Source organism: Chamaea fasciata, unplaced genomic scaffold, assembly GCF_029207755.1.
Source record: "Chamaea fasciata isolate MVZ Bird 193981 ecotype frontalis unplaced genomic scaffold, bChaFas1.0.hap1 SCAF_8, whole genome shotgun sequence".
Taxonomy (NCBI): domain Eukaryota; kingdom Metazoa; phylum Chordata; class Aves; order Passeriformes; family Sylviidae; genus Chamaea; species Chamaea fasciata.
In genome coordinates, this window is record NW_027094093.1 from 20,022,807 (window position 1) to 20,047,554 (window position 24,748).

The 24,748-nt window shown below is 39.8% G+C and overlaps 2 protein-coding genes across 3 annotated transcripts in view; one reads left to right on the forward strand and one right to left on the reverse strand.

The window, feature by feature from the left end:
* Positions 1-2,443: 2,443 nt before the first annotated feature.
* On the forward strand, positions 2,444-6,529 carry SPC25 (SPC25 component of NDC80 kinetochore complex). Its single transcript, XM_066189999.1, has 7 exons — positions 2,444-2,659; positions 2,747-2,912; positions 3,008-3,073; positions 3,835-3,981; positions 4,128-4,232; positions 4,537-4,635; positions 5,488-6,529. The coding sequence occupies exons 1-7, from the start codon at positions 2,606-2,608 to the stop codon at positions 5,619-5,621; spliced, it is 771 nt and encodes a 256-aa protein (XP_066046096.1). The 5' UTR covers positions 2,444-2,605; the 3' UTR covers positions 5,622-6,529.
* Positions 6,530-15,373: 8,844 nt separating this feature from the next.
* Positions 15,374-24,748, reverse strand: part of CERS6 (ceramide synthase 6) — a 96,751-nt gene continuing 87,376 nt past the window's right edge. Inside the window, exons 9-11 of one of the 2 annotated variants that reach the window (XM_066190000.1) lie at positions 22,185-22,341; positions 21,173-21,196; positions 15,374-18,396 (exon numbers count right to left, since the gene is read on the reverse strand). In XM_066190000.1, coding sequence (XP_066046097.1) covers positions 18,235-18,396; positions 21,173-21,196; positions 22,185-22,341 — 343 coding nt within the window. In that variant the 3' untranslated portion in view covers positions 15,374-18,234. The remainder of the gene's footprint in view (positions 18,397-21,172; positions 21,197-22,184; positions 22,342-24,748) is intronic. The other variant, XM_066190001.1, reaches the window with a different exon arrangement.

Genomic DNA, 24,748 nt, shown 5'->3' on the forward strand with positions numbered 1-24,748 from the left:
CATGAACTGCAGGCAGAAATGGAACTGAACACGTTAGGACAACAATCTCCAATGCATTTTTTCAATTCCCTTTCCAACAAGATTCCATTTTTACTGTCATTCTCTAATCCCTGAAACCAACCTGCTCTAATTCTTATAACTAGCCCTATGCCAACCATAGCCCAGGGAGTGAGAAACCTGCCACAAGAAGTAGCGGAGTCTGTTTATTAGCACCAGCCTGTCAATTTCATGTTCCTTCAGAATGTCCTCCTAAACTGCAGTAGCTCTCCAACCCTGAGGCAGACTTCTCAGCTGCCTCTTAACCCAGCACTGAACACTCCAGGATGGACTTTCTGTTATCAATGAATCAAAGCAGCAGATTTTGGTTGGCAACATTCCACCCTTCAGTTTGACTGCAGGGAACTGTCACCCTGCAGCTGCTGCTGCTGTGCCCCTTGGAACCCTGAGTTTAATCAAGTAACCTGGGGTTAAAAGGACACCCATGAAAAGCTGGAAAATGCAGAAAAGGGGTATATAGCACAATTAATCGTCTTCAGCCAAGCTCATAGTGTTAAAAATAGGGTAAATCATTGTTGAAACTTTTTCTATCCAACTACTCCGTGGCTTTCTAGGCCAGACATGTAGAAAAAACCATTTCAGAACAATTGTCTGGGCTAGAGTTACAGTAGGTTGGCTGCCAGCATTTCTGCCTATGTACAGAATCAGACCCAGTAGAGGACTGAACAAACATCTGACCTGCACTAGTTTGGGCCATAAGGCCACATTTTTGTTGTGGCTGGCAAAACCTGTCAGTTGGAACTGAAAATTAGGACTTGCCAAAACCACCATTCTCCCCTGAAACATGCACCTGGTAAACTGATGGTGGACAGTAGCGGGAAAGGTTGGAGATAGGTTATAGTACAGTTCATGTCTCTCAAAACTTCTAAATCAATTAGAAAAGAGATCAATTAAGGTATGGATTCTGCCAGTAAATGTCACAGGCTGTATTTAGTCTTTGGTGGGTGAAAGTGTAAAACAAAGAAATAGGACTAATGAAATCTAGAAAAACTTCACTGATGAAGAAGAGATACCTAACATTTTTGAGCTAGTGCCAGCTGCTATGGGGTGAACCCATTATCTGTGTTAACAAAAGGATTCAGAAGAGATCAGCTGTAGAACCCACCAAAAGATTATGGATTAGAAAATAGGACTTGTTTAGACTAGTTTAACTTGTATTTGCTAAACTCCAGGGCCTGGGAAAATTGGGTATTCAGAAAGTTATGAGCTCCAATAATAAAGGCTAATGAGGTCAGGGGCAACACTGAAACTTTATACTAACAGCATGCACTTGGCTAGGCAAGAAATGTTCCTAAATAAAAAAAGCCATAAGGTATAGGTCCATAGTGCCCAAATTCACACATGGCTAGGTAATGATCCTTGGACCAGCCCAACTTCAGTACATCTCAGTGTGAGGCAGGTAAGAAAACAAGGGTCTATTAGCTTTAGGAACAATGTTGAGGAACCTGTAAAATCTGGAGAAGAGCGTGTCCAATTCAAACAAGACAGGAATACAGTGGGGTAGAAGGGTTTATACAAGAAGTCTGTACAAGAGTAATGGAACAAATAGTTGGTGGTCCCCGCTCAGACTTTACTATGCGTCGTACAGGTGGAAGATGGCAATTAGTACCTTTAGACAGCAATTCTCAAAGCCATGCTAAATATACATCATTCTGGGATTATCTAAATAGCACAGGCATAAACTAAAATTAGGAGTAACTCATTAGCTATGGTAACAAAATTTTTAAAAGTAGCTTTCATAATAAACTGAAGACTGCTACCTTGGATCGCAAACTATCAAGAGCTAAAAGGGAATATAAACAACTGGACAAAAACCAGTCACGCTATCAAAAAGAGCAAGCTCACTATGACAGAGGTTTATGGCATTTGTTTGGGTACAGGCAGAGTTACTGTATGGTGATTTTGTTCACACGAAAAAGGACTGCGATTACCCCTGCAGGTCAGTTTCCTGTCAGAACGAGCTTCATCCACATTCTTGAGAGAATTCAGGCCGGGTGAATTAAAAGGCAAGTCGGAAACTCACAGAATTTAAGACCGGTTACCGCAAGTGTGTTCCGTGAGCAAACCAGACACTGGAAACATGTTGCGGCTTCAGAGCAGCGTAAGTAAGCCGGGCTGCTTACTCAGCACGGAGCAAGCTGCCGGCGTTCCCCGGCCCTGACAAAGGACACCAACACGCCGCGCCGAGAGGCAGGGCGGCACTCACGGCCCCCGCCCCGGCCCCGCCCGGCCGGACGCCGCCCCACCATGGCGGCCGCGCCCCTCACGACGGCCGCGCCTCGCGCTCGTGACCGCAGCAACGGCCCGGCGGGCCCGGGGCGGGCCTCAGCCAATCAGCGGCGCGCTTGCTGCGGGGCGGGCGGGAGCGGCCGTTGGTGGCGGGGAGCGGCGCGGCTCGGACGCAGCGGGTGCGGGCCCGGCCGGGCGCAGCGCGGGGGCGCCTCCCGGGCCGGCGGGCGGTCAGGGGACGGGGGACGGCGGGGCCTCCCCTGGCGCAGTAGGCGAGTGCTGGGAGAGTCGCGAGGGAAAGGCGGCTCCCGCTGAGTCAATGGCAACAACAAAAACAACTTGCGCGAAGACGTTTGAACAAGAACGCGGAGCGGTACAACCAGCCCTGAGCGTTTGTCCTGTGAGTGACACCTGCTGCCGCTGTCTCCCGTGTCCTGACGCTGCGTCTGTTCTCTTACAGGTTTGCTACAGCGCTATGGGTAATGCACAGGCGGAAGATGAAGTATCACTCTTTGAAAAAGATATGAAAGAGTTTTGGATCCAGTTTAAAATCAGTTACAGCACTGAACAGAACAATCAGACTTCAGCGCTGAGAGATTTGTCCAAGACTGTAGAAGCTCTTTCAGGTAAAAAGGCACAAGGCTCTATGTTCCTATTAACTCTCCTTTTTGCAAGTTATCATCAAACTTCTTCAGATAACTGAAGTAACTTTCCCTTACAGGGAAATGGTCCAAGAAGCTGAAAGAAGAGGACCCGATGATTGAGAAAATTCAGGAGTATAACAATGGTACAGTTATTTATTGTATCCAACCTTTATAAAATTAACTTAATACAGCTGAATAGTATGTTTAACTTCACATTTAAAAAGGTAAGTAATAACATCAGAATGAAGGCAGAATTAAACCCAAACATAATCGGTTGGTTACAGTGTAAACTTACAATGTAAATTTCAAGTTCGAAAGCAATTTGTTTTAAAACTTCATTGATGGTGCGAAAATATGGAAGTTTTCTGCATAGAGCATGAGTATTTAAAACAATTGAGTATCTGAATTTTCTGACTGCAGTAGGAAAAGTAAATTGAATTGCTTAGTAAAGCTAAGTATTGTGAAGTTATTTATGTCTTTTCCATATTAGTAAGAGAATACTTTCAGCTCATCAGTCTAGGATTAACTTGTCTGAATTTTGTAAACTTCAGAATATCGGGTAAAAAATTATTGCAACTCTCATATCAGTCAGTGTTTCCATTCTTGGCTTTCTGGGAGCCACCATCTTCATGCTTTGAAGATGTATATAGTGCTGGCACCAGAAAAAAATTTCATCTGATTAAAGTAGCAGAGCAGCTCCAGTCTCTATAGCTTCTCTTAGGAATAACTTTCACTTTAATCTTTGATGCTCTTGGTATAGCTACAGTGACTTCTCTCTGCAGCTAAGCTACCATGCATTCCAATGTGTTTTATTCATATAAATAATTTCAAACTACTGAAGTTTTAAATAGCAGGGACATACTTAATCAACTGTATATGTTCATATTTTCTTGCCTTCTTTCAGAGATCCTCCAGCAGAGCAAATGCGTAGCAGAAAAGGAAGAGCAGTTGACAGAAATAAAAGCAAAGCTAAATCAAGAGAAAGAACAGCAGAAGAACTTGAATGACAGCATCCAAGAGCTTAAAGAAGAGTTGAGGAAGAAAATGGAAAGTAAGTAAGAGAAGGATAGTAAGTAAATTTTCTTAGTAGAAGGAGAGGTTGTTTTCAGCACTTGCTCTTTATGGGTTTTCTGCTGTTCTAAATGGTTTTGTGTGCTTGTTTTGCCTTTGATACTTATGATGGATTTTAAATTCTAGTAAAATCTTCTAAAAATAAAGCTGCCAAGGAGAAAGTGGAACAAGTGAGCAAGATTAAAAGACTGTTTGAAGAGCACCTTGGATTGGAGATGCGTAGAATTCGCGGTAGGTTTCTGTAGTTTCCACAGTTTCTGTGTGCATTGATACAATGTGGTTCATGTTGGATTGTGCAGTGAAGAGCACATAGCTGACACACCTGATCAGCTGGCTTAGCCCAGCTACTACAATTGTCCCTCAAGTGGCAAAATATGCTAAAATGCATTTGTCTTGCAGAGACCAGGGTTGCTTAATTTGTCAGTGTTCTAAGAATATTAATTGAAACTAACTTTGTATTGTGATTTTTAGTCATCATTGTGACTCTGTAGCAGAGGTTAATGGTGTTAATTAACTCTGTTTGTGTTCATTTTAGACGAGCAATTACAGTTTGTATTCAGACACATTGACCACAAAGATTCTGACAAGCCATATATATGTACCCTTTCTATAAATGAACAAGGGGACTATGAAGGTATGTGAATTTTGACTACTTAAATAAGAGGGCTGAATCTGACACCTCTATTAGAAAAAAAGGAGGGGAGTAAAGTGAAGTTCAGCTGTAATCTTTTTTTATCTTCCAATTTCTGAATGGAAAATCTTGCAGTGGTGATACTGTTTCTTTTATTATGTTTATGTTAAGGAGGATATAGAGAGATGAGGATGCTTCATTTTGTAGTTTGTTTCTGCTACAGTGGGTGTGTATGCTGACAGGCATATTTCAGCTTGTTCCAGAAGCTTAGAGGGCAGAAAAAGGGTGATGGAGGTGAAGAAATAAAACTTGAAATCCAGCATTCCCCTTCTGTAAATCTTTTGGATTTCAAAGCTGGTTTGGCTATATGGATCTTACTTCAGTTATGGAATTTAAGTGCTGGATAGCTTCTAGACAGATGCTTCTGGGAGCTCAGCCATGCCTCTAGGTTGGAACTGAACAGATTCCTGGTTTTGCTAATTCAGATTTAAACTGTTGAAGTTAAAACTCTGTCACATGCTGGGCTACATCAGTTTACAATCTGCTTGCCTGCAGAGGAACAAAATGGTTTAGGAATGTGTTTTAGTTTTTGAGCAGGCTGTGGGTTCCTGGGAATTGCTGTAACAACTCAGGTAGGAGCAAAGCACTGAGTGGGAGGTCAGTAAATCAAAAAACCTGTTATGTTCTTTGAGGCTTTCTCTTTGCTGAAAGAAAATGAGGCTGCTCAAGAATAATGCAGGTGGAAGCTAAGACATATAAAGATAACAAACTACATTAGTATTTCTTAAGTGTGGAAAAACAGTGATTTCTTTTCTTAATAGTAGTCTAATCTTTTGCAAATTTGTGTCATTATAGTGACTTCCTGTACTCCTCCTCTGGACTGTATTGCAGAGTTACAGCTCAAACTGAGAGAAACTAACAATTTTTCCGCATTTGTTGCCAACGTCAGAAAAGCTTTCACTGCTTTATCGTATAAACAGTCTGCATGATACTCATTTGTACCTCTCTTTCTGGGTTTAGAGCACTCTTCTTTCCTTCCTGTTGGTGAAATGGTGTATTTATCCATGTCTGACTCTTAATTGCTAAATAAAGATAATGAAAGCAGTATTTTAGTCCACTGTTATCTAGAGACATTTTGGGTCATTCTTCGAACAACAGTATCACCAACTACTGCCTTAACTGATTGTCTCTGGACATTTTTGATCCATGATATGCATGAATGATGTAATGATTTGTCTTTAGCTGTCCCAGGGAGATAATCAAAATAAAGTACCTTCTGTAGTTTGTGTGTCTTTTCTAAAAGCATTGATGTGTCTTTCAGGTTTCTGTGTGGTTGAAACAGGCCTGAAACCTATATAAAAAAAAGTGTGCTGAAGCTTAGCACTTACTTCAGTTACTTGTGTCGTAGGCCATTGTCTTGATTTTTACTCTAACCTGTACTCTACAGTGCTAGCATTTCTATTCATGCATGGTTGTTTTCCTTCTGGTCTGTTAAACTTTGTCATTGGAAATCTTCTGACATGGCAAAGCCTAAAGTATAATATATTAATGTATGAAATATAGTGGTGATAGATAAATCATGTGTGTATTTTGCATCCTATCAAGAAGACTATTACTGCCACAGTGCTCAGCTTTGATTTAAAATACTCTTTTTCTGTCTTGTAAAGAGTTTTCATTTTTACAGAATATTTAAAAGGACTGTTGCAACAAGAAAGAAAAGTCTTCATTTGAAAATATACCATAGTTCAAATAAAGTCTTGACTAATTTCAATCCTGGAAATTCTAGTGAATCAAAAACTAATATGTAAGACCTAGTGATTTAGGTATATTTAAATCTGGTGATCTGATCAGATATTTTTAGTACAGTTGGAAATATTTCCCAGTCAGATGTGAACTGTATTTTAAATCACTTGGTTTGTCTAAACTTAACCATACAGCTTGATGGATGCACCACAGACTACACCTTTTTAGGAGTGCAACATAACAAAAAAAAAGTAAAAGATATAATCTTCTGTTTCTTCTTCCCTGTGAGGCATAATTTGCTGGTTTCTAAGTAGTGCATCATTTTCCTTGGTGTGCCCTATTGATTTTTTTTCTTGTGTTACAGCCAGTTGTACTCAAAGAGCAGTAAGAAGGGTAAAGGTGCCAACTGATTGCACTGCAATTTTGGAACAGAATGGCAGCAGAGAATTACTAAGCACTACTATAATGACAGCCCAAATCAAACAAATCCTCAGTTTCTGCTTTGTCCATAAACCCTGTGTCCTCCCTGAGAATTCTGTAACTGGCAATGGGATAAAGAGGCAAGGGATGGGAGCTTGACTTCAAGGTTCTCATTGTTCATTAGTGGATTTACTTCCTTTTCAATCAGATTAACAGGGATATTTAAGTTGCAGGTATTTCTTTCAACTAATTGCTTCTACCCCTGAAAGAATGCTACAGGCATTTTTATGGACGTCAGTAGACAAGCCAGGAGTTTAAAAAAATGTATTGAGGCAGCTCTGCACTTCCCACTTGTGTCATCTCCCTGAGGCATTATGGCTGCAGTTGGCATGATACAGAAGCCTTTCCATGTGGGAAAGCCTGTCCCTTCTGGCTTCTCACTAATGGCATTGCCCTCATATCCAGAATGACATTCATTTTGAAGCATACCCTTGCCCTACTTCACCTGTCTGTGCCAAGCACCTCTGAGCTGCTCTGAAAGTCAATTTCAGCATGCTCAACCAAATAGTTTACAGCTGTTGTGTGAAAGCAAAAAGGCACAACACAACTGCCTCATTTCCATGATTTCAAGTGGAGCTGTTTAGTCATTAAGGGTGTACATATTGCTCAGACACCCTCTGTAACATATGTGATTTGATAATCTTCACAGGAGAAAAATTGAAATGCCTTGAATAATGAAGACAGATGTTCAAACTTAGTGCCATTTTCTTTTCTTGTTAATCCCAGGCATAAGTAGTTGGTGACAAAATGAATTTGTCAAGATTGCTATGCACAGAATATAAAATATGTGACAACTACTTTATTGGAATATACATTCTTAGAAATTATTTGCTAGAGAATATGATGTGCCTGGTCGTAAATGTCCTGTGTATACGCCTAAAGCAAGAAGTGTGAAATACTGTGTGCAATATAAACCTTTACAACACTTTTTGGAGTTAGAATAATGTACCTGCTTATATTTGCCAGAGCAAATCAGACAGAGATCTTACTTCCACTAAAACAGAGCCACACATTCCTAAAGTGGGTTAAAGCTAGGAGCGTGTATACAATAGATGTGCTTCTTTACTTGCTCTAAAATACGAGTAAAACTGGCCTGTGAGTTCCATGAAACAGCCTCATTCTCGTGGAATAACTGTCATGACATTTTAAAACCTTTGTTTTAAATGTGTACTTAGTGCTTATAAAATGCCACACACCTAGATCTGTGATAATTTGGAATTTTCTATTTCTGTTTCCTATTCGTTATGAAGCTGCACAATACAGTGATGTCAAATAATAGTGACTAGGATAACACAGTAGACTGACTCACAGATACAGTTACTGGGAACCCAGTGTGCTGGATAGTACACAGATACAGACTGAAATGTCCCAAAGAGCAGATGGGAAAGCTCTTGAGCTGAAAAGCAATATGCAGCTTAGGGGCTGTGACACACAATCAGCTAATTCTGGTGCTCCATTTATTAGCAGGATCTTAAGGCAGACATAGATTTTAAAGAAGGTCAGTAGAGGCTTTTTTCATAAATCAGTTTGCCCAATGCTGAACATTGCTTTCCCTTTCAAAGTGCTGATCCATACTTAGCTACCAAGGGGCAAGTCTGAAATGCATGGGCCATGAACTAATGCTGACCACAGAGCAAACTGCTGATGTCCTGGTGCTCAGCACCTCATCAAATTTATCTCGTGTTGTAAAAATCTGGGGGAAAAGGGTTGAATTTATGAGATCCTGGAAATACACTATGAATTTAAAGACTGCTGGGAAGACAAAGTAATATTAAATGTTAATAGCATATGTATTAAATATATTTAATCACTATTGTTTGTATGCTAGCTAGAGGTCATATTTGAAAATAAATCCAATTACTGTGAGAGTCCCTCTGGCTAACAGAACAGTTTTTTTACACACCTATTCAAACAAGAGTGGAGGTGCTTACTCTTGGATGTAGTTCAGATATATTTTGAAAAGCAAACAAACAAGTTTTGGCTACACTTGTGAAAATCAAAAAAGACATAAAAGTTGTGTTGTGCTTGTGTCATACTCTCTTCCCTAATGTGTAATAGATTATGTTTAATAAATTGAACTGAATTTATTAAGTACCTTGAAACTGTCTAAATTAGTTTTGTCATTGTTATAGCATAACATAGGTGTGAACTCACTTGTGATTTATAACTTTAAAAGCCCTGTGGAACTTGACATAACAAACATATGCACACATAAATCAGTCCACAGGCAGAGTATGTATTTTAACTGTGTGAATAAGCTATACTAAATGATTGTGGTGTCAGTCTTACCTTTTTGAAAGCAGTAGTTGCAATTCAGTTATATGAGGCTTTACTGCTAAAACAGGATTTGTATGCCTGAAGGGTTGGGAGGAATGGCTCTGACTGCCAGACAGTGACACTTCATTCTTTTTATCCATATTATCCCTAATCTGACAGCTCTACACACAGAGAACCCTTTAGAGACTTGAGCTTATAAATAAGTTGTTGCAGCAGAAGCAGAGGCAATGAAGCCTGATTTCTGTGGGTTTGTCCTTAAACAGTGCCTTTCTCTTCACTGAGACATCTCAACTCTTCTTTACAGTCTCGGGATCAGACCCATAACTGAGTTACGCCAGTTTGGCCCCTGCTTTGCTGCTGCTAAAGCTGCAGGACACCAGTTGCACCCTGCCCATGCTTTATCCAGTGCATTGATCTGTGGCTCTCCTCTTTACCTGACTCCTGACTTTAAATACATTATAAGGACAGGGATAACTGCAACACAATCTCCTTTTCAAATCTGGACTAATTGAGCAACACATTTGAAAGTTGTTGGGGAGACTGACAGAAGCTAAAAATAGTGTTTAGTCACACAAGTGTGTGGTGGTTTTTCATATGACATTTTTAATATATACAAAAATAGTTATGCACTGAAATGATTAACTGAGATAAGATACAATTAGCATCAGTATGATTTTCTTCCCCTTTCAGTCACAGCATGTTGAACAATGCTAATTGCTACTGACTCACCTGTTTTGTCACTGATGGATAACTCTCTGAGTGGAAACATGCTCTTTGACTGACTTGCCTCAATGGATTATTTTGCACTGGCTACTGGATCATGGGCTCAGTTCTTCATTATCCATTATCTTCTATACCACAGCTTCAGCTGGAATAACTGGCTGGGCAGAGAAACAGGTCTGTTAGAACACCAGCTCTGTATCATTTTGATGTAGAAGCACGCTACACTTCATACTGATGGCAATTGCAATTTCTATAAAGGAATCCAGGCTTTAAGAGAAGACTGCATGCATTAACCTTTTGGCTAAGCGAGGAATAGGTCGAAGTGACCTCATGCGTGGTTTACTAGCTAAGTTACAACACAATACATTAATGGCAATGCTTACCTCATAGGTTAAAAACAGGCAAACTACTAATACTTAACTTCCCATGCAAAGCTAATGAAAGAAATTTGCTTATCTAACTTCACGTATGACACAACCTCCTAATGGAAAGTCAATGCAGCAAATTGTGGTTTTTTAGTATTGTATCAGTGTAACTTCCTGGCCTGTATTTTCCTACACTTCTTGCAAAGGTAGATAAGCCATCTGATAAGCCATGTTTCTAAAGGAAAGAGGAAAACCCTCTTCTGGCATGCAATTTTCAATGCTGTCTGCCGCAACTGTGCAGCAATTACCTGTCATTTTAGGCTCCAGCCTTCTCTAAGGTTAGTCCACAATTCTGACAGTCTGCTTGGGACTGTAGTACACTAGGGATCACCTTTACTATATGTTGTGCTAATGGCATCCCATTGAATCAAAATATGAAATTCACAGTCAGTGTGAATGCAATTTCCATGAGAAAGATGGTTTACTGTTCCCAACTGCTTCTGCTGTTTCCCTTTGCTGCTAGCAACCCATTCTTTTTCTCCCAAATAATACAGTTAGCAGTCTATAATTGTTACCTGTCAAATCTTATAGAGGAGTTCTTCTATGCAAAACAACTCTGTGCTGGATACTTGGACAAATTGCAAGAGTAGTGCAGACCATCACAGCTTAACTATTCGTAATTTCAGTGGTTCACGCACTAACAAAAAGCCTTTGAAAAAACGAGATTCAGTTAGTTGGAGATTGGTATTGAAGTGGAACAGTTATTTTAAAAAATCACGTGAAAAGGCAGCTGCTTCTAGTCTAGACAGCAGTCCTGCTGTTGTTTACATCCACCCAGTCCAGGGGGTGCCACAACTTGAGGCAACTTTCAATTCCTTTTCTGGAATTGAATTACGATTAGACTGTCCCATAAGTAACAGCTATGGGCAGTGATCTCACTTGGGAGATAGTTTAGTGAGAAACCACATATTAAAATGAGATCCAGGAACACCTAAATCCTTTGTATGAATTAAGTTTAAGCTTAAATGAGAGACTAAACAAAACGATGAAACAGTAAGCCTTTCTGGTGGAAAGCAGCTCCTGCAAAGATACCTTAGGGAACAGTAATTAAAATTACCATTACTGGGAGTTAAAAGGTGAGGTTATCTTTGTAATAGGCTTTGTAATAGGCCGTAAAATTGCTAGTTAGATTAACGTGAGAAAGCTGATGCAAGTTTAATTAAGGAAGGATCACATTTCATCTTTGGATTTCAGGACTTTTTTTGTGAGGGGAGATTGCAAAAATGTTGTGTAAATATGCAAGAAAAACGGCAGTTGTACAGGGACTTTGCTTGATTGTTCTGGAAAAGGGAGTAATAACCTGCGCAGTATTTTCTGGGGAGACTACCTTACACTTTGAAGTGTTTAAAAAGTATAAAAATCCCACCCACTATGGTGTTTTTCAGACGTCTTTGAAAGAGCATTAATTTGGGAACGTAAATATGTGTTGCCAGCCAGTAGCTTAAAAGAGGACATTACCTTTTCATCTAATCAGTGAACTATAGCAGTAACATTGGAAGTAGGTCATGTTACTCTAATGACAAAACCCACAATACTCAATTTCTAATACTTAATTTTATATTGCGCTTTCCAGTGACTAAAAGGTAACAGTTCTGTGTCACATGTAAACGATTACTTTTGAAGACAGAACCTGAGGAACACGTCAGTGTTGCACAGAACTCTGCATTTAAGAAATCCCTCTACAAGAATCATCATTGGTTTGGCAGACTTCCTCATCACCTTTTAATGATGCACCAGAGCCTGCCTGGTAATGGTGTTTTGTAGTCTTTACTTTGGTGAGCTGCAGCTTTTCCTTAGGAGAACCACCGGATGAAAGAGGCTCTTCTCTCTCACTTCCACAAGAGGTTAGTAGGTGGTGCTTTGCTCAATGACAGTTTTACCTACAAGAAAACATCTGAATGTCTATTTCTAAGAAACGCTGCTCACCTAGACTGAAAAGAGACAGCTTTTCCAAAGTAGGCCCAGTTGGACATTCAGGAGTTATTAACATGCAAAATTTTGATGTTTAAATCCTAGAAAAATGTCCTTTTTTGGGTAATGAAATTATTTTAATTTGTATAGAGAGAACTTGCCCAACACTTCTTGTTACAGTTCCATACAAGAAATAACATAAAACACTGCAGTGATGAACACAGCAAAGACATACTTGGATCTGTCCAAAAGTGCTGGAGTCTACAGTGTGGGTAACAGTCTTTGAGCTAGAACAAAAGGAAATATTGTCTGCATCTCATAGAAAAAAAAAGAAAACAAGAACTACATTTCTAATACTTATGTTTATTATGAAAGTGTCTCCAAATTAAAATAGCCAACAATACTGGTTGGTTCCAGAGATTTTATGAGGAATAATTATTCTCCGTATTAGAAAAAACCCCAAACCCAGTCAAATAAAAGACAAAATAACTCCCAAAGTTCCACACAATAGCTATACATGAAAGGACTTCTAGCTAGTGCATAACTGTATCCAGAACAGTGGAGTTCCTACACATCACCGCATTTCTGAAAGAGTTGCTCAAGCACAGGATTGTCATGAAAACACAGGTGAAAATGTGTCATCTGCCTCACCCTGACTCGCAGCAGTCAACATGCACATATGGTATGAGAGCTTGTGTAAAGTTAAACCCCAGAACAGCAAAAAGATGAAGCTCAGCAGAAGCCAGAAAATGTGTTTTGTTGCACCCATTTTGAGTCAATGCAAGACAATATTTTTCTCCTTTTGTCTGACACACGTGATCATTGATGTGACTCCAAACCTCCTTTTATTGTATGTCCTCCAGTTTTTTTAATTGAAAGCAATTTCAAAGATTGAGAATTCTGTAGAGACACACTCAAACACTGTGTTTTCATTGCAACTACAATCAGAAATCTTTACAGTTTAAAGGCTATACATGTACACCACCTTTCCAAACCTCCACTAGAGCTTTTTAAAAGAAAGAGAAAAAAGAATAACATTGTCTTACTGAAGTTCCCATTAGGTCTCTGCTCCAAATGAAAACCAGTCAAAAAGAGTAATACAAACTGGTTTTGCTTCATGGTTTAAAGGCAACTGTAGTTTGCAGAACATTGAAGCTAGGCCTAAGAGGGTCTACATTACAGGAAGGGTAAAAAGTATTTAATTCTCCTCTCCCACAAATGTCACAGGAAGTACACAATAGGAGACATACAAAAATGAGTTGTAGCAAAGAGATTAAAAAAATACCAAAGCATCAGCTGTATAAAACCAATGGTAGCCCATATTTCTCTGAGATACAGAAGGCTGTGGTAATGAGAAAATGAATGAAATGGGCATCAGGCTTCCTACTAGAGCACCCTGTGTAAAACACTGAGTGTCTCAATCAACCAGCACTGATCATCAGTGACACGTGCTGCAGGGTCACAGCTTTCGCCCTCATCTCCTGTTCAGAACCAGAAAGTGATTTTCACCTGAATCAGATACAGATTTAAGACAAGAATCACTTCACTGTAAGCAAAGCCTTAGTGCATGTACTTGGGTCTCAGAAAAAGCATTTGGCATTGGCAATCACGTGGTCACAGAATGGTCACAGGCTGAGGCAGGAGATATGAAGCTGTGACACCTGTACCAATTCTGCTGGAATCATTACATAAATAACAGATAGAAAAAACTACAAAAGGGCAACAAGGAAACAGCATGGGCACTTTGGTATTTTAAAACTAGCACTACTTAACATCAATCAAGACCCAAAAGACTCCAATGTCCACCCTTGTTGTTTGATCAGCTTTTTTTACCATTTTCTGCAATGTTGTTCTTTATGAAAAACAACCAAACAAAACCACCGACCCACCATGTATTTTTCTTTTGATACAAAATATGCCAATATGGGAAACAGCACACAAAGGGTAACCTGAATCTTATTTTACTATAATGTGGGCTGTCTAGGAGAGAAGACAAATTCTTACTATTTACTAATAAACTCTAATTTCCTCAATTTTCTACTTCGACATCTCAACCACTGTGTCATGTACTGTACTATAAACAAGGAGCATAGAATTCAAAGACAGAGAGGTTATAGAGTACAAACTCTCATTTATAGAATTACTAAATGACAATTCTACGAAAGGTGTGAATATACAGAACCTCTTAAAGTCTCACATTTACCACGAACCATGCGAATAATTTCAGTCAATCTTCTAAAATATGTGCAATTAACCTCTAAATACTTAATGGCCTCCAAATGCACCTTGCTAAGCTCTTCATCAGGAAACCAAACAAATTCAAATGAAAAAGGAAACAATTGCATGGCATTTTCTCTGCAGAGTGGAAGATGAAGCCAAAGTTTTCACACCCATTAGTTAAAACAGCACATTGTGATGTCTGATCGCTAAATCACTTGGTCCTTCCTCCTAGAGACAGAAAAATTGTGAATTCATGATTTTTATGATAAACCTTTAGCTTGAAAAATCAGTCATTGTTTAGTAAAGGTTGGTGAAGTTCTTAAGGCTTCCTCTTACCCTTTTTCCCCAAATGTGTCATTTGAATCTCTTATCTCACTTTCCAGACATATCTCTATGAAGTTTATCCTAGACTGCTAAGAACAGACTCCAAAAAGCCAGGATTATACGGGTTAAGTATGTCATTGGGTGTTAGCTGAACCAAGACAACTGCAAACATGCTTCAGCACATCACAGATGCAACTGAATTTAAACCTCACAGGTAGAGTTTCAATCCCAGATGCACCATTTAATAGTGGGGATCAAGGGACCTCGACAGGCTTGAGAGGGGGGCTGATGGAAACCTCATGAAGTTCAAGCAAGCCAAGTGCAAAGTCCTACTTCTGGGTTGTGGCAACTCCAGGCACTCCTACAGGTTGGGTGGAGAAGTGATTGAGAGCAACCCTGTGGAGAGACCTGCGGGTGATAGTTGATGAAAAATTTAACATGAGCCATCAGCATGCACTTACAGCCCAGAAAGCCAAATGTATCCTGGGCTGCATCCAAAGGAGTGTGGGCAGCAGGGCAGGGGAGGGGCCTCTGTCCCTTTGCTCTCATGAGACTCCACCCAGAGTACTACAGCCAGGTCCCGTGTACCCAACATAAGAAGGACATGGAACTATTGGAGCACGTCCAGAGAAGGGCCATGAAGTTGATACGAGGATCGGAGCAAAAAGGAGAAAAGTTTAGGTTAGCTATTAGAAAGAAATTCTTTATTTCAGAGGTGGTGAGATACTGAACAACTTGCCCAGGGAAGCGGTGGATGTCCCAACCCTGACAGTGTTCAAGACCAGGTTAGATAAGGTCTTGAGCAACCTGGTCTAGTTTGAAGTGTCCCTGCTCATGGCAGGGAGGTTGGGACTAGATGATCTTCAAGGTCCCTCCCAATTCTATGATACCCTTACCACATATGTAGCGATGGTAAATCATCTCAAGCGTTGTAGCCTTGATCCTACATCTGAATGAACATTGCAGAGCATTTCTGCAGAGGACCAACAGGGACCAAAGGCCTCTGGCAACAGGGATTGTTGTTGGGGACTGCTCTATGCCCTGGTACCACCAACATTGCAGCACGTGGTCTGTGTTGTGTGTGTTGACAGTTCAGAGCAACATTCATTCTGTTCTCATGTAAGACAAAATATTTTGCCAGAATGTCATTTTTGTAACCATCTTTGCAGAAGGGAAATGGTTCAGAGGAGATAGTAATCAACACCATGAAAGAGGTGTGTTTAAATTGATATTCTCCATTACCATTTTAGCAGGCTAGATTTCACAAATTATAATCTTAATATATCCCAGGATGGTTTTATTTTAAAACCATGGCATTATCTTTACAGTAATTACTACACAGCTGCAAACACCATGGATAGGATACTTTCTATTGCAATCAGTGTATTTTCACATGTATGACCTACCCTGCAGGTAACTGTATGAAATCAAATGCACAGGAGACATGAAAAAAATTACAGGCAGAGAAACTTTCTGGGAAGAAGGAGATTTAGGTAGGGCTCCCTTGCTCCATCAGATATACTCATGGACATAGAAGCTATGCAACTGCTGGATTACGACGTTATCTGGCTTTTTCAAAAGATGCTCTGTGGGTAATAGAACTAGCAGATCTTTTGTGATTTACAATTTCTGAGTTTTCTTACCTTTATTCTTTACTAAGTTGAGGTACTATTTCCATTCATGCCATTCCAATCTTGCTTTTAGCATATCTCCTTTTTCCTAACACACAGGAGTTTCTATGGATAATAAAAGTTTTAGAAGTTTTCAAGAGTGACCAGTACAATAGGATAAATCTTAGTTTTCAAAAGAAAGAAGTGACAACACAACTTTCTTCAATGAAGTCAGTATAAAACAGAGTCTTTAAACATGTTTTATGGCATCAGAAACCATCTATATTTTACTATTTGCATAGGTGGAAGGAATCAGAAATGACCTCATGACTCAGGTTTCCATTTGAACACAGCATTCCAATCCCTTTCTATATAGAAGACATGCTTAAGATCTTTTTTTTCCTGGTTTGTTCCTTCATTTTTTAACTTTATATATATATATACACACATATATATATGTATCTATGTGTATATACATACATATATGTCTTTGGTCTATAAGCACATTGGTTCTGTGTGCACGCACACAATACTGTTGAACAGTAGGTTGCATAGAGTCTGTTACCCAAGAACCCTGCCTACTTTTGGCACTGCTGTCACAAATCACAGAAGAGTGTCCTGCAAGAGCTGTATGATCTTTAGCATCCTACATCAAACTTTGATCTAGAGACTGGAAGAAGTATGTATATAATGTTTAAAAATATGTTTATTTAGGGTGTAACTTTGTCTTCTTTGGGACACCATTTGTAAATCTTGTAAGAAAAAGGAATGCAAAAATGTTTTACAGATGCTCCCTAATTTTATTTGTAGACGTGATGAAATACTGCTGAGCATGCAAAGGTTGCCATGAATTACACTAAGTGAATTTTGATCAAGTTCTCACACATGTAAAATAAACTAATTCTAGTAATGTATGACATTCTGCCTTCTCCCTCTTCACCCTGCCAAGGAAGTGCAGTAATTTTGAGAACAATACCTAGACTGAGCTGTGTCCGAGGAAGCAATGAACTTTTCATCTGCTGTTTTTTCCATTACACCCTCGCTCTCAATCAGGTGAACGTGCAAGAACAATTTCAGGAGTTAGGTCTGGATTCAGAACGGTACATTTGAAGAAACACCTTTTTACATGGAATCTCTGCTAAAAGCTAAAATCAGTAGAGGTCAAAAATTGAAAGGCCAAAAAAAAAAAAGATAAGAATTAATTTATCCTAAGTGCTGACAACAATGCTTTTGGGTATTTGCACAACAAATCAAGTCTACTTCTAATGCAGTTAACCACCAAATTGAATTTTAAATTACGCTAAAAAAATATCCCACAATTACCACATTTTTTTCCCAAATTATGTTGGAGAAACGGTAACTGTGATTTGATAGGCAGTTTCAAAACCAGTACTTTAAAACACAAAGATAGCAAAAATATCTGAAGCAGATCTAAAATCTATAAAGCTATGCTCTATCTTACTGTAAGTAACAAATCAAGCAACTATTACTTATAGCAGATTCAGCAAAAGCAACAGGGATGGACAGAAGAGATCTGAGCACGATGCTCTCCATTACCAAGAATCCAAGACACGAGGTTTGAGAATGGATATTCCCTTTTGTCCAGAAGTTCCCAAAAGAATAAAAAATAAATAATATTTCAGACCAAACAAGTGAAAATACTGCTCCCATTGTGTCAGTTACATACACATACAGCATGCCTACGTATACAGAATGGTGTGCTGTCTTCATTCACAAACAGGAAATATGGCAGTGCGCTATCAGAATGCTTTGACACTCCTAATTTTTTCTGCTGCTGAAATACATGAATAAACCGCATTCACAACTTATAATTTACTTCCAGTAGCAAACAGTTCATTCTGTTCGTGTCTCATGATTGAACTGAAGGATTAATGCTCCTCTGAAGAAGTGGCACCAGTAAGATACCCATTTGTCCCATTGGCACCGCTTGTCCCATTCGTGGCGACAGTGCTGTGCGGGGCCTTTGAGCGAGGTACAGTTTCTTCCTCATCTGAGCTTGACTCAACATCACTTCGGGAATCCTTTGCTACCTGGAGTATGTGAAAAAGAAGTAGGCAGTAGGTGACTGTAAGGAAACAACTCAGCTTTTTGGTTCAAGAGAATCAGAGAATTCACACATATTTTCAATCTGAGCTTTGAAGGCAATCTCAGCTCTGGCACACTTCTCTGCCTTTGCCTGCCTGCACTGAAGGTATATTCTAAGTGCTCAAGGCAAAAGGTTCTGCACAGACCGAATAAACAACTAGCCAAGCTCCCAAATTCAACCTAGGCTCAGTCCCTCTGCCCCCCTACTAGCTACAACTTTATTTCTTGTCCTTCATTTGGAATGCTGCACTTTGACCTGGTAATACAAAATGTTCAACCCACCCTCCTGCCCCTTATCTCCCAACTCACTGGAGACCACACGCATCCAGAGAACAGTGCTGTGTGCTTGCAGGAGGAGACACAGACACTGCTTGAAATAAAAGTCACCACACCAGGTAACTGTAGTCTCTGACTTCAGATCAGTGGTGAGAACAGGACTTGGAAAATGTGGACATAGTCCAGTTCAGTCCCTAACATAGGAGTCACAGTTCAACTGTGTGCCCCACTGTGTCACTGGAAAGGTGTTTCAGAACCAGATGGACCGTAGTTGCTAGGGATTTCCTGCTAATTTTCAGCTGACTTCTTTGAAAAATCTTGAAAATCTCCAAAACTGGCAGAAGTCCACCAGATGTAGTATAGAAAAACAGCATCAACAGAAAGGTCTGACATTTAACCGGCCTGCAGCTCTACAGATGCCATTTTCATGCCTGCTTCTACTCCTGTTTGTATAGCTGAGCATCCCAATTTCTTCACGATTGATCCATGCTGTGCTGGTTGCCACAATCGGGCGATTACAGCTGAATTTACTACAGCAAATGGACATAAAATGGGGCAAAACATATGGTGAGTCTTTTTCCTGAAGAACTAAACCTACTTAAAGAACAGGGACACTGCGTGTAATTGTTTGCTTATGGTAATTCTCCTCTCCTCTGGAAAGTCTTCATGACAATGCCACTCTCATCTCAGAAAGAGCCATTTGCCTTTGGGGTTTCCACTGCTGCCCTTGCAATATTACAGTACCTGAGTGACACTATTCTGCTTGGAACCAGAGAAAAAAAAAACAGTTCCCATATAGCTCCCAATAAGTAAAGACTTTAATGTCAATGTCTAGCAAGGCCACAATTCTGACACCTGTGAAACTGGACTTCAGCTGAGGTCAGAAATTTGGTCCCATCCTTTACAGAGCTTCAATTAATAGGTTACTTCAGTGTCTTTCATATAAAGGGACTTTTATATTGCAGCTGGTTGGGGTATAGAAATACACTTAGAATTATACACTTATCAGACAAAAGAGAATGGTCTCAGCACACAGTACTGAGCACCTGTGATCTATGTGATGGCAGACCAGATGACTGAACAATCCTGCACCAACTTAAATTCTCTTAATAGATTCACTGCCAATTCTTCTGCTAGGATTCTGCTCCAAAGCCAAAAATCAAAGTAAGATTCTATGCTGTAGCCAGTTCTGCTAAACATGGGATCTGCTCTCTTTATTTTTAAAATGCAGCAACAAAGCAGGGTCTTTGCACTTAAAACCTGATAGGAATGCAACACATCTTGCAGTACTTATCTTTAGGATATCTATAATGTGTTGTGAAAATAGTTCTTATTTGTATTGCAGAAATAGAAAGAATGGCACAAGTGGAGAAGTAAGTTAAGATCTGAAGGAAGATGAATCCTCTGTATGTATGACATACATATCCATCTCTAACCTGGTCACTTGTGTTACTGCAAGTGTCTAACTCTGCTCTAACCCTGTACAATCTCAATTTTCTCCTGTGCAACTGTTAGAACTACAAGGTGTGATACCAGGGGGGAAATGATGCCTCAAGTTTTAGCTTTCATGTTTTTCACGTTCTGTGCTGCCTAGGGGTGTAGATCTGATCCACATATTAAGTGCTAGTAAGCTCTCTTCACAGAGCAGGAAGACAAAACAAATCCTTTTCTTGCTGAAGACCAAGGACGACTTTCAGGCCCAAAAGCATAAACAACACTGGACTGAAGGGAGAAACAAGAAGGATGAGACCTCACAGCCTGAAGCTGTAATTGGACAATTAAACCCCAATATCAAATGGACCCAAACTTATAAACGTGTAAGACCTCGTGACCAGTCATCCATTTTGTGACCATGCAAAATGGATGTAGCCCTGGTCAGGCTCTTGTCCTGCCCAAGGTGTATCCTAAAGGTCTTTCAATAAATACCTACTTTATTCTCTAGCTCTGTCCAGTCTCAGGTCAGCCTTCCCAAGGCATCAGGTGAAGGATTTACGGTCTCAAGTGTGTATCCTGAATGCTGACAGAGCTGATGCTTATCCTGCTGATATATATATATATGTGTGTGTGTGTATACACATATATATGCATGCATGCATGCATGCATGTATGTATGTATGTATGTATGTATGTATGTATGTATCTATCTATCTATCTATCTATCTATCTATCTATCTATCTATCTATCTATCTCTGTATGTAAAACGGGTGCAGCATAATAGCACCCAGCTACTACAGACAGAAATGGGTTTGAATGGTTTTGAATGATGCATAGCCAAGAAGTGAAAACAGCCTTTAAAGATAGTCTTTACTTAAATATATAAATACAAGCAATGGATAAATACCAACAACTACAAACTACAAATTAAAAGAACAAAACCAACCTAAACCTCAAACACCAGTGTTGTCAGAATAAATCTTTTGCATAGAAAATTTAAAGAAACTTACGTGCAAGGGGTTCCACTTCCCAGCCTTCCAGCACAGCGTAAGGGAAAGGATAAACAAGCAGAGTAAGAAGAGAGAGTAGGAAGCAGTCTGAAGTCACTGGTATAATTCAGACACGACAGCTGAGGCTAATAATTGCTAAAAGCAGCGGGCACTAAAGCGTGGCCTCCAGGCAAAATACAGCTTGTGAATGCACTGTCTTTCTCAGACTGAGTGGCAGATTCTGGGCTCTGCCAGTACATAGCTGAGCTCTCCAGTACATTCAGTTTTCTGAAGAACAATCCCACTCACTTTGGGGTCAGTCACATCAATGCGCTCTGTTCTTTAAGGGCAAAGTGTCCTGACTTTACATGTAAGGGTTAGTTCTACCATCTGCGCATAAGCCCTGTGTCTGCACAGCAACTGTAATGGGGTTGGTATTTCTGGGAGTGACGTCTTCCTGTCAAATGTACAATTTGCAGCAAGACACTAAATTCTAGCCTGAACAGCCTTGCTCTGGGAATACTAGAAAGAAAATACATAGCTCTTTGCAATAGCTCATTAATACCAAAACCCAGAAGAGGCTGTGATCTGTAACTTGTGCCACTAGCAAACGCAGCAGAATATAATTTTGTATTACTATTGCTCTCGCTTCCAGCTGCGAAATGAACATTTTGCTAACAACTACTATAAAGAAGAAAAACAGAACTGGCAGCCCCAAGAAAGCAGTTTACTTGTTAGATTTCTATAATCTGATTTCCCTAATGTAGTTTAGTTCAGTGTACCACGTTGTAAAAAAGAAGTGAGGAAGCACGTATAAAGACAATCACTACACAGAGTATTATTAACTTATCTGATAATCATTAGGAGTGGGAAAAAGTTTCCAGGAAAGGAGAGTTTGTCTAAAACAAGAGGTGTCTTCAGTAGCATGTTATGGATTAGGGAAAAAAAAAAAACAAACCCAAACCCAAACAAAAAATGACCTCTATCGATAATGAAAAACCTAAAAACATGAAACAGAACCGTGTTGTCTTACCTTGCCCTTTGAAATAGCTTTGTAGGCTGCCTTTATGATTAGGTAAGACCATAAACAGTGCAGAATTTGAAGAACCATAAGCAGCACATTGAAGACCCACAAGGCAGGAAAATTGCCCAGCGCTTCATACAGTTCAAACAATGTTGTATTTAATATCCTAGGAAAAAAAAAAGGGACAGAAAAATAGTAATACTTTCCTTAAGCCAACAATTTCAAATAAGTTATTTTTAAATCAAAACAACAAGTACTTGATTAGAAGGGATCCATTCAGACAGTGGATCAAATGTTGCTTTCAATATTTAACTTGATTTGTAAACACTGCATACAGAAAACAAATATCCTCAGTGTGCATTTCTTCTCTTCCTCTATACAGCTAGAAGGTGTTGCTTGACTCAAGTAACTCCTTCCCTGATTGGTAACAAAGATTACTCTATTCCATGGTTTTGAAATGAAGTTATTTCATCTCAGCTGCCTCCAGTAGGGGTTTGGTGCCCCCATATTAGCCACTTTTTGCACAATATCCGATTTGCATACCACTTACGTACAACCAAGAGTGAAGCTTAGCAGTTACATATAGGACAGGTGGACAACGGGGCAGTGAGGGATCTGAGACCTCATTGCAGCCTTTTCATACTTAAACGGGCCTTATAAAAACATAGGGACAAACTTGAGATAAAACAATGGCTAATGGTTTTCAGCTAAAAGAGGGTAGATTCATATTAGATCTAAAGAAGAGGATTTTTACAATGACAGTGGTAAAACTGGAACAGATTGCTCAGAGAGGTTGCAGACTCCCCCTCCATGCAAACATTCAAGGTCAGGCTGGGCACAGCTCTCAGCAACCTGATCTAGATGAAGGTGTCCCTGTTCATTGCAGGTGGGCTGGGCTAAATGACAGTTAAAGATCCCTTGCAACCCAAATCATTCTATGATTCTAAGAAATTCAGGCAGTTCTAGACATTTGAACCGAATTTTTGAGCATCAGCATTTCAGATGCAGACAGTAAACTGATGTTGTAATGACTTCTAAAGATTTGTGAATACAGCACTTTCTGCCCAAATATTCTGCCACAGCAGGTGATTTCAATTTATCTTAGCAAACAGACTGAGAGCGGAGTGGAGAACAGGCAACAGAAACAGTGGCATTTTTAAAAACAAATAATGATCTAGGAATGGCTGTTAATTAGGGGGAGAAAAATAAGGCAATATTAGGATTTGTCAACCTTCATCCATTTTCCCTGCTGATGCAGAAACCCATTCAGAACTCCACTGGCTTTCTGTTCTTCTCTCCTGGTTTTAAATGAATCATCCCCGCCAGTCACTAGATGGCGCGTCCAGCCCGGCCAACACCGCGGGCTCGGGGCACCGTCCCGGGAAGGGGAAGGCACCGGGACCCTGCACGGGCTCCAGAGCAGCACAGAGCTCAGCGGAGAAATTGTGGATATTGGTCTCAGCTTTTTAATAAACAACCACATTTGCCACAGTCCTTTCCAGAAACATAAAACCAGTTCAAGTAGTACTAACATTAAATACGTACAGACAACAAATCCAGAATACAACATTTAGTGGTAATGATTTTTGCATGTAACGCCATTGGTCAAACATCAACCAGGGATTTCTAATACACTGGCCTTAATACTGCAGGAGTATTTCATAGTACTTCTACCTTTTTATTTTTGCCTTTTTACTCTGCAGATGTCTATGTTTTATAACCTTCCTATACAGCTGTGTTTTTACACTTTCTTCTGTTTATGGTGTGAACACCAGAAAATGTTTTCTAGTTTGCGAAAACGTCATCGTATTATTGCTTCTGTCGGGTAGAACACTTCAGTCTCAGCTTGGTGCAATTTGTTCTGTCAGTGGTAGCTCTATTTGTCACAGCAACATTCCCCTTTACACTTCAAGGGGACACTCATCAAAACAGAGGCAAAGTCAGCACTGTTCTACTTCACCAGTGCTTACTGCAGTTCTAATCATTATATCAAATTCAAACTTGAAATCAACAACTCCTGTGTATAAAGTTACCATTGTTTACACTCAACTGTCTTTATGTCACAAATTTTAAATGCTACAGAATTGTAAATGAAGTTTCTGCAGGTTTCTGTTTCTATTTTTATTAACTGAACCAAGTTCATCGCTGGGGACTTCCACAGAGGTCAAGTAAAAAGCATTTGAGATGAGCTAGACCACTCCTGCAGAAGTCAGGAAGGAAGCAAGGCCAAAAAGGGTGCTTTCGGTACCAAAAACAGTTGCATGTGCAGATGGCTCATGTATTGTATATTAGATAGCAAAATGAGCCTCAATAAAAAAGCAGACTTCTTTCTAATCTGTTCATGTCTGGCAAACTAAGGACAGGACTGGAATTCTCCACTAAAGCTGCAAAAAGGATCTTATTAATTGCTCAGCAATGCTAAGCAGGTTCAGTGGTCTGATGTGCAGGCTATGTGTTCCCATGGAGCTACAGAGCACAAGCTGAGTGAAAACCACAGAAAACTACAGAAAAAATGAAGGTAAGCAAGTAAACTCTCAAAATAAATGAATTATTTCATTTTAAAGGCTGACAAG

Excerpts from the sequence above, each read along its gene's own strand:
- SPC25 (XM_066189999.1), top strand. The coding sequence starts at position 2,606 with ATGGCAACAACAAAAACAACTTGCGCGAAGACGTTTGAACAAGAACGC. Across the intron at positions 3,074-3,834 it reads AATTCAGGAGTATAACAATG|AGATCCTCCAGCAGAGCAAA; the intron begins GTACAGTTATTT and ends GCCTTCTTTCAG. Across the intron at positions 3,982-4,127 it reads GTTGAGGAAGAAAATGGAAA|TAAAATCTTCTAAAAATAAA; the intron begins GTAAGTAAGAGA and ends TTTAAATTCTAG.